Genomic DNA, 14,896 nt, shown 5'->3' on the forward strand with positions numbered 1-14,896 from the left:
GTGCGCGGCATGCGGAGTAGGACACGGGACGTGTTAGTGTTGGGCAGCCCCGGGAGCGTCTAACTACAGCAGCTCATCACACCTACTCTGCCCACCAATTGCCGCGGTGGATTCTTTTAGTTATTGAGCCGGAGCCGGACTGCAGGAGGTGGATCTACCCTGACCGGGGTGTCACAGGGATGACTCGTGTGCCGAACTAACGCTCCCTCAATGGGAAAAGCTCTCTCACAAACTTCTCAGAGCTCCAGCTGCTGGGTGAGGACTGGACCCTAAGTCTGCCAGGGATGGATGCGTTCTGACAGAGACTCCCTTACCAGCTGATTGCACGGCCTCATGTGGGGGTCCTCATTCCCCACCCACTGACACTTCGTATGAAACTTGGCAATGGAGCTCCAGGTCCTGTGTGGAGCACTTTTTTGGGTCTTGCTTCCTCTATCCCTCTTGGCAGGTAAGCGACATTGCGCTCTGTGAGTTCATTCATTCATTTAGTGGTGGCTTGCAGGCGTTGTAGCGTAGTACAGAGATGAGCCCCTATGCCACATGGCAGCTACCTAGTTTCTGCCGGTAACATCCCTTGTGACTTATAACAGTGTGTGGTATGGGTGTCATTCAGCTTGTATGTAATTGCTGCTGTGTGTCGCTAGGTGAGACGTTTCGGGAATGCGATTTGTGACTTTTTAATTTTGTTTTCATACCTTGCTGTTTTCATGAACGTCCAGTTGTTCTTCCTTTTCCTGGAATGGAAAATTACGACTGAATGGAAACCCATTTTATCACATCTCTAAACAGTCGGTGTAGTGATTTGTGCAAGCAGGGTACTTGTTATTCACAAAGCACTTTCACCGTGCAACACTTAACCCCTTCCTGGTGATTTTATAGTGCTTCGCATCACTTGTTGGGTGGGGAAGGAAGTGGTGGTATTCACTAATCCTAGTGACTTTTTAGGTTTAACAATTTGCTTTTCTTAGCCAAACAAGACACACGTTTTGGAGGTAGATTTGATAAAATAATTTTTAGTTGCACTAAAAGTTGTGACATTAGCTGTCAAATTGCAGTAGTGAAGTTTTATTCTAATGTCCCGAAATGTTTGCCTGTAATTCCTCTCCTGTTATAAATTGTCAATCATATGGAAGTTATGATACGTATTTTTCATTACTTAAACCGTATACTATGCAGAGAGTAGTGAATCCATAGAACTGGCCCCCAGTGTTGGTTGTAGAGGTCCAAAGAGGAAAGGAATTTGCAGTCGCATCAGACAGACATAAGCCTGCCACAAACAGGATGAACGTGTCTGTGTTTACACGCTTTGTCTTTATCCGTATGTTCGTTTACATGCAGTGCTTGCGCAGAGCTATGGAATGTATGTATCAGCCGAGGCATCACTGTGCAGGCAAAGGCTTGAATTGAACTCTTAATCCATAAAATAACAATAATTGCCCTCGGGGCAATTCAGCTACCGGTGACTCTGTCCTCTTTAGCAGCCGTTTCACGTGATTCCGGGGATAGACTGCGCACAATATCACCGGCATCACCGGGCTTCATGTTCACCCATTCAGTGCCACACTGGCCCTGCTGGCATATGCCACCAACAACCAGCGGAGGAGAGTCCGGGCTGTGAAGTTCATCTGGCCGGTTGTAGGTCACTCACTTAGGTAGTATGGTCATACAGCTTGCTGGGTTTGGAACACGAGGGGCTTCCACCATGACTTTCCCCCAGGACTGGCTTCATTTAGATTGAAAGGTTATATGGCATGCGCTGTGAACTGTAATATGTTACACACTTTGTCACCAGACTACGAGGAGAGGAGCTTTGTGTAGAGAGGGGGCCATGAAGACGTGGTTACAACGCAACAATCGAAGGGCCTACAGCGTGTTACACATCACCTCTGGCTGTTTCATACAACCACTCCCTAGAACTCCGGTGCGGTAATCGTGACTCCTGTCTTATAACATCCCCTATAACTCCCTCTAAATCCCCACCCATGTAATAGGCTGCGGAGTCCGTGTGGAATCATTCCTTCTAATACTGAAGCTGCAATTCCATCCTTTGGGGATCTCGCTTACAAACATGTTTGTCCCGCAGCCCCGTTTCTGTTTGAATTCGGACTCAGGCGGTCTCTTTGTAATCCCTGATGATAATACATATTACTTGCATGTCACTAACGTTCTTTGTCTCTGAGGCCAGCGTGGAAGTCAGCTGATTGGTTATAAAGAATTAGTGACTTTGTGAACGCGTCCGTTTTATGGCCGAAGCTTCGTTGCCCTGCGTGTTGTTTGTCAGCCCCGAGTATTCCTTCCGCACAGAAGCTCTCGGACACACCAGCTGATCTAACCAGGGGCCGGTGACAGATCCGCTCTCTGCTCCAAGTACCACCGCTTATCACCATACCTGAGGCTCGAGAAATATTAACCCTTTAATAGCACATTGTAAAGATTCTCTAAATGTGTTACTCAAATGGCTCTAATACTGGGTCTCGTGGAACGCTTGACCTGTCGTTATTTAAAGATCCACTTAATGGCGTCGCCTGCGTTCAAGCAGGGATACCAACCATAAGTCTGATATATGCCCGCAGCAGGATAGAATAGAAATAAGTTCGTACGATCTAGTATCTTGTGATGAAGAAACTCCAGCAGCTGGGCGAATGACATTTTTTAAAGGGCTTTTTACTGTTATTGTCTCGTTTCCTTAGTGTCTTATTTTACGGGCCGTAACGTGACATGCACACATTAACACACTAAGGGGAATTAACCAACGTTATCAGTGCCTTGTTTTAGTAAAGTGTTTTATACAGGGTGTTTTTAACACTTACACCGCGGGCGTGCATTCACGTCATGGCAGTCTTGCACGATGCGTTTTTTGCATGTCTTTGGTTGTAGGGCCATAATGCGAGGGGCTGGCGGTATAAGACCTGCAGTCGCTGCCGCGTGGCACGGACACCTGCAACGAGTGTAAACTGGCACCGTGCTGCACATCATTGTGTTAAAGTCTACAACATGGACCCCTGTGCCTGACAGAGCCCCACAAACCCACACCGATGCCGCAATGCACTCTGTCACCGCCGGCACGCCGCATTCTTACATTTTCCGGTAAGCTTGCTGTACCATATAATTTTCTCTGCTGGAAAACGTGCCTTGTCCAGAGGTGGCATAACATCCGCTTCACAGACAATAGGACGGCGTCGAGGAAGCAATCGTGGGAAATGCATCTGTCCCCAAAAAAGCGTGCAAAAACAGGGTAAAAATACATAGAAACATAGAAAGTGACAGCAGATAAGAACTGTTCTGCCCAACCCCTGAATACTTTCCTTAGTCCCTGGCCTTATCTCATATCTAGCTTAGCTTTATGCCTGTCCCATGCTTGCTTAAATGCCTCACTGTATTAACCTCTACCACATCTAGAAGGCTATTCCATGCATCCACTACCCTTTCAGTGAAGTAATATTTCTGATATTTTTAAACCTTTGCCCCTCTGCGCTGCGGCCTCTGTTGGTGCTAGTTAATGAAACACTCTGATAATGCGGCACACAGGCCTCGAGGGTAAAAATCTGTGAGCACCAGGTTTGTAGGTTTGTTTGGAAGACGTCCAGTTTGTTGGGTTTTCTATTTATTTTATAATGTTTATTGTTTGTTTTTTGTAAATGACGGTTGGGGAGCAAATCAGGAGCAAAGCGGTGAAGAACTCAGCAGGGATATCCTGCAGCGGAATGGCTCTTCGTACATAATGCTCGTGGAATGTAAAAACTTTCCCTAAACATTGTGAATGAGAACAATAACAAATAACATAAACGTAGCATTTTCATGTTCAGATTGTATGTCGTGGTGTGAGACTGTAAACTGTGCGTGGAGTTACACAGGAGGCAGCCTTTCCATGTCTGGATCCCTTTTCTTGTCCTTCTACAGTATTACGTGTTAGACGAAGAATTATATATAAGAAGTTTTGTTAAGGTAATCCTTTATTCTCTTTGCGGTTGGGATGTCCGCCAGAGAAAACGTTACCGGTCTACCCCTGTCACAGCCTGACCTGTTAGCCTTTCTTTGTCATCGTATGAGAGGACGTTGTGTTTTAGGGGTAGAGATTATGCCGTATGAGAGAACGTTGTGTTTTAGGGGTAGAGATTATGCGGTATGAGAGAATGTTGTGTTTTAGGGGTAGAGATTATGCGGTATGAGAGAACGTTGTGTTTTAGGGGTAGAGATTATGCCGTATGAGAGAACGTTGTGTTTTAGGGGTAGAGATTATGCGGTATGAGAGAACGTTGTGTTTTAGGGGTAGAGATTATGCCGTATGAGAGAACGTTGTGTTTTAGGGGTAGAGATTATGCTGTATGAGAGAACGTTGTGTTTTAGGGGTAGAGGTTATGCCGTATGAGAGAACGTTGTGTTTTAGGGGTAGAGGTTATGCTGTATGATAGAACGTTGTGTTTTAGGGGTAGAGATTATGCTGTATGATAGAACGTTGTGTTTTGGGGGTAGAGATTATGCTGTATGAGAGAACGTTGTGTTTTTAGGGGTAGAGGTTATGCCGTGTGAGAGAACGTTGTGTTTTAGGGGTAGAGGTTATGCCGTATGAGAGAACGTTGTGTTTTAGGGGTAGAGGTTATGCCGTATGAGAGAACGTTGTGTTTTAGGGGTAGAGGTTATGCCGTATGAGAGGATGTTGTGTTTTAGGGGTAGAGGTTATGCTGTATGAGAGAACGTTGTGTTTTGGGGGTAGAGGTTATGCCGTATGAGAGAACGTTGTGTTTTGGGGGTAGAGATTATGCTGTATGAGAGAACGTTGTGTTTTAGGGGTAGAGATTATGCCGTGTGAGAGAACGTTGTGTTTTGGGGGTAGAGATTATGCCGTATGAGAGGATGTTGTGTTTTAGGGGTAGAGATTATGCTGTATGAGAGAACGTTGTGTTTTAGGGGTAGAGATTATGCTGTATGATAGAACGTTGTGTTTTAGGGGTAGAGATTATGCTGTATGATAGAACGTTGTGTTTTGGGGGTAGAGATTATGCCGTATGAGAGAACGTTGTGTTTTAGGGGTAGAGGTTATGCCGTATGAGAGGATGTTGTGTTTTAGGGGTAGAGGTTATGCTGTATGAGAGAACGTTGTGTTTTGGGGGTAGAGGTTATGCCGTATGAGAGAACGTTGTGTTTTGGGGGTAGAGATTATGCTGTATGAGAGAACGTTGTGTTTTAGGGGTAGAGATTATGCCGTGTGAGAGAACGTTGTGTTTTGGGGGTAGAGATTATGCCGTATGAGAGGATGTTGTGTTTTAGGGGTAGAGATTATGCTGTATGAGAGAACGTTGTGTTTTAGGGGTAGAGATTATGCTGTATGATAGAACGTTGTGTTTTAGGGGTAGAGATTATGCAGTATGAGAGAACGTTGTGTTTTGGGGGTAGAGATTATGCCGTATGAGAGAACGTTGTGTTTTAGGGGTAGAGGTTATGCTGTATGATAGAACGTTGTGTTTTAGGGGTAGAGATTATGCTGTATGATAGAACGTTGTGTTTTGGGGGTAGAGATTATGCCGTATGAGAGAACGTTGTGTTTTAGGGGTAGAGGTTATGCCGTATGAGAGAACGTTGTGTTTTAGGGGTAGAGGTTATGCCGTATGAGAGGACGTTGTGTTTTGGGGGTAGAGGTTATGCCGTATGAGAGAACGTTGTGTTTTAGGGGTAGAGGTTATGCTGTATGAGAGAACGTTGTGTTTTAGGGGTAGAGATTATGCTGTATGAGAGAACGTTGTGTTTTGGGGGTAGAGATTATGCCGTATGAGAGAACGTTGTGTTTTAGGGGTAGAGATTATGCCGTATGAGAGGATGTTGTGTTTTAGGGGTAGAGGTTATGCTGTATGAGAGAACGTTGTGTTTTGGGGGTAGAGATTATGCCGTATGAGAGAACGTTGTGTTTTAGGGGTAGAGGTTATGCCGTATGAGAGGATGTTGTGTTTTAGGGGTAGAGGTTATGCTGTATGAGAGAACGTTGTGTTTTGGGGGTAGAGATTATGCTGTATGAGAGAACGTTGTGTTTTAGGGGTAGAGGTTATGCCGTATGAGAGAACGTTGTGTTTTGGGGGTAGAGATTATGCCGTATGAGAGGATGTTGTGTTTTAGGGGTAGAGATTATGCTGTATGAGAGAACGTTGTGTTTTGGGGGTAGAGATTATGCTGTATGAGAGAACGTTGTGTTTTGGGGGTAGAGATTATGCCGTATGAGAGAACGTTGTGTTTTGGGGGTAGAGATTATGCCGTATGAGAGGATGTTGTGTTTTGGGGGTAGAGATTATGCCGTATGAGAGAACGTTGTGTTTTAGGGGTAGAGATTATGCTGTATGAGAGAACGTTGTGTTTTGGGGGTAGAGGTTATGCCGTATGAGAGAACGTTGTGTTTTAGGGGTAGAGGTTATGCCGTATGAGAGAACGTTGTGTTTTAGGGGTAGAGATTATGCCGTATGAGAGAACGTTGTGTTTTAGGGGTAGAGGTTATGCTGTATGAGAGAACGTTGTGTTTTAGGGGTAGAGATTATGCTGTATGAGAGAATGTTGTGTTTTAGGGGTAGAGATTAGGCCGTATGAGAGAACGTTGTGTTTTAGGGGCATTATTATTTTTGAGGCATGTGGATATGATTCACTCGCTATTTTATACAGTAAGAGGAAACGATACTGCTTCATTAGCAAGTCCCAGGAACTCGGTAGATGGGATTCCTTAATGTGAGATGTGTTGGGTCTGACTCAGCCATGTGAGTCAAAGCGCTGCTCGCACCGAGGAAACTGCCATCCGCCAGTCTCGCTTTAACCCTCTGCTCGCATACTCCGTATCACACCTTTCTCATATCAGTGTGCCCCTCAACCTTCTTTCACCGGCATGTGTGTTTCTTTTCTGCCAATTATTACGAATATAATGAACTGTAATATTGGAAATGTCTGTTCCACTAGTACCTTCTACCATTTTTTGTGGGCCCAATGGTCTCATGTACCCAATGCTGGCTGATATCCTAATCCTGTAGAATAAGGTGTTGGATACTAGTTCTGAAACGCTGTAAAGCAGAAGTGATGAAGGGGGTTTTGTGTGGCGGTGAGGAGATAAGATTTAAAAACTTTGTGACGTAAGAAAACTTGATTCCAAGGAGTACAAAAAGAGAAACCACAAAGGATTTTATGTAATATACAGGGTTACGTTACCCCAAACGGCATTATGATATCTAGATACGATAACACCATGCCCTGTAAAGCACTTTGGTTAGAAAGAAGCGTGTTTCGCTCATCTTGCGAGGATGAGGTCAAACAGTTAATATTTTATTCTCTAAAATATTCATGCGCTCCGAGTTGGAAATGTTTATGGAAAGAGATAAGATTTGGCAAGAAGAACAGAAACGAGATGTTTGGGTAACGGAGGTAGGGACTTTGGGGATTTGTTCAAAGACCGCTCTGCCTCAACAAACAGCTTTCCAGGTTTGTGATAATTATATACATACGGTGTCGGTAAAAAATCCGCGTGTACCGTGAAAAGGACGCCAGACTTTCTACCTCTCATGAGAGGAGGTGCTGAATGAATATTATATCGCCGGGATGGATATGTTAATATCGCTCTCGAATTGTATTTTGTCTTCACCAAACTGCGGGCCAGATTTATTTTAATCTGCTCCTCCTGGAAATCTATTTAGATCAGACAAGACTGGTTTATATCAGCAGGCATGTAAGGAATACTTTTTAGAAGTGGGTAAAAAGTATTTTCTGTGCTTGAAGTGCACTCTGTAATAACCGAGGTGAGTCACTTCTTAAACGTTTCTTTAAGTTTGCGTCTGTTAGAGGACTATGTGTGAATTCCTCATGATTCAAACAGACACATACAGAGTGAAATGAACATTCAGATCATTAATACACCAAATTTTCCTGCAGGAGAATGTGCTCATAGACATTTTGCTGTTCATCAAGTTACTCAAAGACAGGGGCGTAACGAGAAACCACAGGGCTCCGGTGCACTGATTGCCCTGGGATCCCCCATTTTCACCAAGCAAAATGTCCCACAGGGCCAGCTTTGCTCCAAGCAGCTTGTGAGTGCCATCTAAGCCCCCTAACAGTTTGTCTGTGCCATCTTAGCCCCCAAACAGCTTGTCTGTGCCCCTAAACAGCCTGCTTGTGCCCCTACCCACGTCACTTACCTGCAGGAGGGGTGTGTGTCACTCTTCCTCCATGCTGTGTGCAGACAGATCCAGCATGCAGGAAGTGGATATGATGTCATAGGATGATCTCTACACTCCGCATGCCGCTAGTTGCTGGTATTAATTATGCTCTAGAGTGGAGGCCTGGTTGCAGTTGCATCCCCTGCGACCATAATTGTTATGGCCTTTGCTCAAAGACACTGCTGGGCACAGCTCCCTGCCTAATACAGCTTGGCATGAAGCTTTGATGAATCTATTTTCCTGTGGAGTTCAATTAACTTTGTGATTCCCTTCAGACTGATTAAAAACTTGGCACGTTGAATTACTGAGGCAGAGAGTTGATTACTGATTATTATTATTATTATTGGCTCTTAGAAAAAAACATGGTCTGCCTATCTTTCTATCACCGTTTGTTAGGGGGTTATATATTGGATAACATTTACAAAGTGGTCCTGTCGCCGTAGGAAACAATGCAGTGGTCACAGTGGAGACCATTTTTTTTTTTCTGCATAACCTCCAGTGACCCCGGTGTGTAGAATATAGCACCGCGCGTTACTTACCTTTATCAAAGATAGATATTTGATCGGGAAGAACGTAAGGACCCGCTGAACCGGATATCCCAGATTCCAGTGCATGGAGCGGTTCTGTAGAAACCTGGGTTATTCTGGTTCAGGGCTGACCAGTTCCATTCCACGGAAATAACTCACCCGACTATTTAATGTCATTCATTAACTTTCCCGTGTGTAGCAGTGAGACTTAAAATGTATTAACGGCTTCAGACAGGCAAGGCTCATAGGCTTTACTTTTTATCTTTGCTTTAACAACATTACTCAAGAACAGTGTATACCGGCGTCTTTAGAGAAAAGCCTTTCTGTCCTGTATCGCTGTAGGATTCCTTGCCATGATTGGGACGCACGTTGCTCCTTTCTCAGCAGTGGTCAAGTATCCGTGTAGTTTGTATGTAGCGAGATGAAAGAAGACTGGAAGAGAGATGTTCACATGCCAGAGATTTTTATAAAGTGCGGTTCTCTGCTTTGCATCGCAGAAGGATAGCGTACTTGATGTATATTAATACAGAATTGTCAGTTGTAAAGGGGATGTAACATGGAAAGATAGTGAACTAAGTTTAAAAAAAAAGACGCGAGTCCATAAAGTTCCACCATGTTTCATGGATTTGCCCTTTTGATCCCTGACATGGTAGATGCTGCTCTGTATTTGTCTCTGTCGCCTTCCCTACTATACAGGGGGGCAGAGTCTTGGGTTAACAATATGGTTTTTTTTCTGCTGCCTTTACGAAGATTTCTGATTGTTTGGATAAAAGCCGTTACGGTGAGAGTTCAGTATTTTGGACGGCTTCCTAGGAATGTGTAATCAAATGCTCGCTGTTATGTCTGCTGACATATTAACCGTATTTCATAACTGCCTCTTTTTGTACACGGGGGCTCCTTACATTTAGTAGAATGTTATTTTCCACAATCAGCGCCTAATTAGTACCGTATCATTGCACCATATAGATTGAAAGAAGACTGAGTCAGAAGCAGCCACCAGGTTACCGAATGACAAAGATTCTCAGCCGCCTTCTGTCTAGCGCCTCTAATTTAGACATATAACAGTGTTATAATATCTCGTTTTGAATTATAAGTTTTGGTGTGATCTAAAATGATTTAAGATCAGAGATAAAATATAGGATATCTTTTTAAATTCATATTGTGGATGTGATCCTACAGTAATTAAAAGCGTCGGAACTTCGTGTAAGTGATAAAATATTGGTTTTGCCTTTTTTTTCTCATTTAATATCCCTAACAGGATGCAAGCATATATAATAAATTCCATATAGTTGTTTAGCGTATGAGGTTCAGATTGGGAGAAATTGCAGAATCCAGGTAACCTTTTTTTTAATGATTGTGTCATCCATCATACGACATCACAACTCAACAAACTTGACAACAAAGTCTTCAACTTTGTTGTCTTGTGGCTTCTAATTCATGACTGACTTAGTCTGCCCTCGTCAGAGATCCACTCCGTAGACGTATCTTTCCAATAATAATTTTAGCCACGTTATGATTTTGTGGCACACGCGTGTTTAGCAGAAATGCCCCACTTCCCCCCTCCTGGCCCGACGCTTTCTTTTCCTCGCACACATTTCACGAATGGACCGTCGCCTCTATGGACACAGGGCTCGTGGCAGCTGTCAGTGTTTGCCCAAAAGCCAGCCTTTCTCTGGCCATATAGCGCGTGTGAACGGGCTGTTTACACGAGATAAAAGTGTCAACGCTGGGCATGACACATCACAGTAACAAAAACAATTCGCAATATATGGGGTAGAAAGAACCTTATCACTGCGTGGGAACTCTACGGAAGCGCTTCATGTTTGATCACCTTGTATAAATACTTTGTTGCCAGAAGGGTACACCAAGTAATAACTGAAGGCATTGTTTTAGGGGTTTTTCATGCAAAGTAGGTACAATTCATGTTTGTCCCATCGTTCCCTGGTGGATGAACATTATTAGGATGTTTGGGGGGTCCTCAGGTGCTCCTTGTATAGTAAAGACCACCTTATTCTCTAACGCAGGAGAGCTGCAGTTTCACCCACAGTCATCAACTGTGAATGGCCAACCCCAGGGAGCTGCTTCTGCCCTTTATTAATGTATGTATTTTCTTGAACGTCGCCTCCCAGATTGAACTATTCATTACACGGGGCTCGCTCAGCTGTTCTTGCAGGAGAACCTTACAAGGCTGGGCCTCTATAATGCATTGTGAAGTTGGGAAGCTGAGCTTAAGAACATACAGCTCCAGGGTCAGTGACGCAATAACCCTCCCGATGGAACAGAATGGGGAGAATAATCTGGGAGCATTACATCACATGTGTGTGTGTCTGTGTGTGTAAAGTGTTGCGTAAGAATGTGTGTCGGACAATGCAGAGCGGATCGGCAGTGATCATTTATAGAGATCTGTCCGGCTTCTCTGGGGGCTACATACGCCGGGCGGGGGGCATATGAGCGGAGCCAGCACTTTGTGCTGAGTGACACTGGTGGGATTAGCAACATTGTATTGTGTCCCACTGTTTGCAGCGTGTTATACCGTCTGTGTCTACGCTGCTTCCCACAGACAGGGGATCCCATGCCCCGCGGCACACTGACATCGACACGTGGCGCTGGATACGTTTTGTGCCATCAGACTGATCCGTTTGCAGAAACGTTTGCTCAGGAATCTGAAGGCCACTTAATCTGTTTGCGAGCTCACTCCCTCCACTCGCAAGTAATTGGGTGAGAGAAGTTGTGTTCTTATGGCAAAGCCAACACTTGTAACACAATATTGTGTGGCTCTCGTGTTTCAGTGTGTGCGTTTCTACTAATAAATAAATCCTGCAGCCAAGAAAAGTTTCGTATCTGCACGGGGTGGAGGTGCAATTTAGCGTGGCTATGGGGCATCTAGCACCTCCGTTTGCCCCAGGAGAAATATCTCAGACCTATGTGCCAAGGAGAGCTTCGTGGCTCCAGCACGGGAAGGTACAGCTTGCCGAGTGCCCTCCCTGATCTGTATCCCGACGCCCTCCTCTCGCTGGGTGTCCATGCTTATTCTGTGGCTCAGGACTTGTTGTTTCCTTTTGAATTTCCTGGCAGCTTCGCTGACTCTTTTGCCCGGATCTTTCCTTCACCTGCAACTCCCCCCAGACGCCAGTCTTCATCCGCACCACCCGATAAGAGGCATTCTCTATATACACATGGATCTCATCTTAGACCGAAGCCATACATCTATATTACTATTTTCACTTTAATGCTGACCGTGTCTTTTAGCCAGGTGCCTTTGTCTCTTAAAGGGTCCGGTCGGGGTCTCTGTCTTGTTTACAGAGCATCTCTAAGCCAATTAGGATGTCTCGCTGTCCTGCTGTCTCCCTCTTCTCATTTTCTTAGTATGTCTCTCGTTTTCAGTGCCCATACTAAGCTTGCCTCCAGCTGTTTCAAGTCGCATTGTTGTATATCCTCATCGTTCAACGCTTCCCAGCAATCAAGCCAGCTGAATTTGCCATTAAGGGTGTGCGGCCCAGAGCAGAACACAAGCCGGGGTCGTAGGAGCTGCCCGCAAAGTGCACAGTGGCCCTGGGGGGGGGCCCTGGGCTCCCGAGGAAGTTACACTCACACCAGCACAATGTCTTCTAGCTGCTGATGCGTGTCCAGCGTCCCACGTCTTGGCAAGGGGGCCGCCTTTGCTGTTAATCTTATTACCAAAGCTACGAGCTGCCAGTAAAGCACTTTAACACGTTCAGCGCAGGCGCACCCGCTGCAGTGTGTCGCCAATAAGGATTTCTCTTTAGTCTTCCACGTAGGCAATCGATCGGTCAACTGCTGTGTGACCCTGTCCGTGTGGAGTGGCCTGCGGGTCTCTCCCAAGGGGAGGCTGGCTTTTCCACCCCTATATATATAGATATATGGTGTGATATATTCGTTTTCTTTTATTTTTCTGCAAACTGTAAGAGGAGATATGTAGAAAATGTAATGTTCCCATTGGTTTCGTCTAGAAGCACGCAAACCTAGATGCCCGTGCAAGAGACGTCTCAGACCATAAATACTCGGTAATTATTAATCTTAAATAAAAAAGGGATCAGATATGAAATAACTTGCCAAAGAAATGTGAACTATGTGCGCTGCTTGATTTGGGAGAAAGCAGGGGATTCTTGGTGCAGAGAGACGCCGGGGAAATGATCGGCCCGATAGCCGGCTTCTCTTCTGTCTGCTGTAAAGTTCCGTGTAACTGTTACGCATCTCTTCGAAGCCTCTCCAAAGCCAGACGCTGAAATATTAATCATTAAGTATATGACGACACGTTCTCCCATGTTACAGAGTTATTGGTAGCGCAGACCCCGTGGGTTCCCCCCCGTCGTTTGGTTTTGTTGTGGAGGGGGTCCCGCAATCTGTGCGCACGGAGCAGCAGGGTATGGGAATTTTCCATCTTCCTGCCCAACGCCATCACATACGATCTATACAATAGAGCAGTGTCTGGAGGCAGAGGGGGGCTGCCCCTATATTTTGTGCTGGAGATGTGCTTTTTATAGTTTATTTGGGCGTTTGGGGTCCCGTGACTTTACTTTAGGTGACTTTTTGCAGTTCCTTTATAAATAATTGCATGTATCGCCGGTATAATGGCTGCTATTCTGCTTTCATTCCAAGTATTTATTTGGAGTTACACATTCATCGTAACGGCGCCAAATATTGCTGTCCAAACAGGAGCTCCTCGTCTCCCCACTTTTGCTTTGATTTTATGATTTTAAAAAGTATCAAATAGGTCATGAAACATTCAAGTAAGAACATCCTTAATTACAACAATATTTGGGACAAAAAACAAAACAAAACACTGTTGTAAATATTTTGTATTATTTGCACGATTGAAACAAAGGAGAGTGTGGATCGGCGTGAGGTCGCTCTGAGAGCAACATCTTTTAAAACATCAAATTTACTAAAAATATACACAGGAAAAGGGTGCTTTTTTCAGACTCGCAAAAAGCATTGTTTTCCGTTAACTGTTTCTTATATGGGAACATTTAACGAAAAACCTTCATAGAGCCAAGCACCGCGTAGCCACATCTGTTGTATTAAAGGTGCTGTTCCACTGAGACAAATGATTACGTTCACCGTCTAGTTCTTTAGGTAAATAAACCGCGATGCTTTCATCTGAAGGTTTAATCACATAAGAATTTCCAAGGAGCCTTTTCAGGTTCTATGGCAACAACCTATCACTGCCCTCTTTTGTGTCACATGACTATTAAGCATTCCTGGAAGATTTTTAAAGAGGCAACATGTTAATTATTGTTGGGAACTGTTTGACGTAAAAGGAATGATGTTTATCGTGTGGTATTTAGTTACAAGATAAATCAATTCATCAGAGGAGGTGACAGAAACTTGATACTTTAGCATAGGTGTACTGCAGCCCATGTTTGCTAAGCAGTACAGCCGTACGATGCGTAGTTTTCACCGGTAGGGCGATGGTATCGCTGATGGTTCTGAGTCCAGTGCATGCCAACAAAAACCTTGAGCCCTCTGAATGATATTCTGTGCAGCCAGACATCGGCGGCCGGGTCGACCCCAAACCATCTGCAGCTGAACCATCTTTGGCAGCTCTGGACGCGCTGAGTGACAACGTCGGCCATCGACAGCTGAGAAGCCGAGGTCAGCCGAGAGCCGACTATCCGCACAGGGCCGTGTACACACATATGCGTGTTCATGTATGATTATATTACTGGCACGCACGCTCCTGCACAATGTACTCCCTTTCAGAAATAGGTGTGATTTTATTTATACATGTCTATGCTTCTGTTTGCTCATCTAAACCTGCTCTGTGCATTCAGTATCATGAATACAACTAAAAAGAGTATATATTTAAATAGCACGGGCTGGGCAGCCCCGTGAAACTTTTTCACTGGAAAAGAAATGAGAAAGCCGGATCTAAACTTCCTCTTCCTGACTGTTCCGACAGCCCCGAGTGGGCGCATGGCGGCAACTTCACATCAGACCCTTAACAAAAAAGATAAACGCTAAAGCAGACGGTGACCCTCCGCTTAGAACGTCTTTTATATCGCATTTTCTGTTACATTTTTATAGCTTATATTATACTTATGGTTTCTAAACCTACTCGGCCAGGGGGCAGAGATCTATTCTCAAATACATAAACCGAGTTAATGCCGAGTGATTAGCTTTTCACACACTCTGGGGCTTAAAAGCAGACGCTGCGATCTCGGTCACTAT

At 44.7% G+C, this 14,896-nt stretch overlaps 1 protein-coding gene across 1 annotated transcript in view; it reads left to right on the top strand.

The window, feature by feature from the left end:
• PIEZO1 (piezo type mechanosensitive ion channel component 1) overlaps positions 1-14,896 on the top strand; it is a 46,100-nt gene continuing 31,204 nt past the window's right edge. Inside the window, exon 1 of the mRNA XM_053449181.1 lies at positions 1-448. Within this exon, the coding sequence (XP_053305156.1) occupies positions 385-448 (64 nt within the window). The 5' untranslated portion in view covers positions 1-384. The remainder of the gene's footprint in view (positions 449-14,896) is intronic.

This window comes from Spea bombifrons, chromosome 10 (genome assembly GCF_027358695.1).
Source record: "Spea bombifrons isolate aSpeBom1 chromosome 10, aSpeBom1.2.pri, whole genome shotgun sequence".
Classification (NCBI taxonomy): Eukaryota; Metazoa; Chordata; class Amphibia; order Anura; family Pelobatidae; genus Spea; species Spea bombifrons.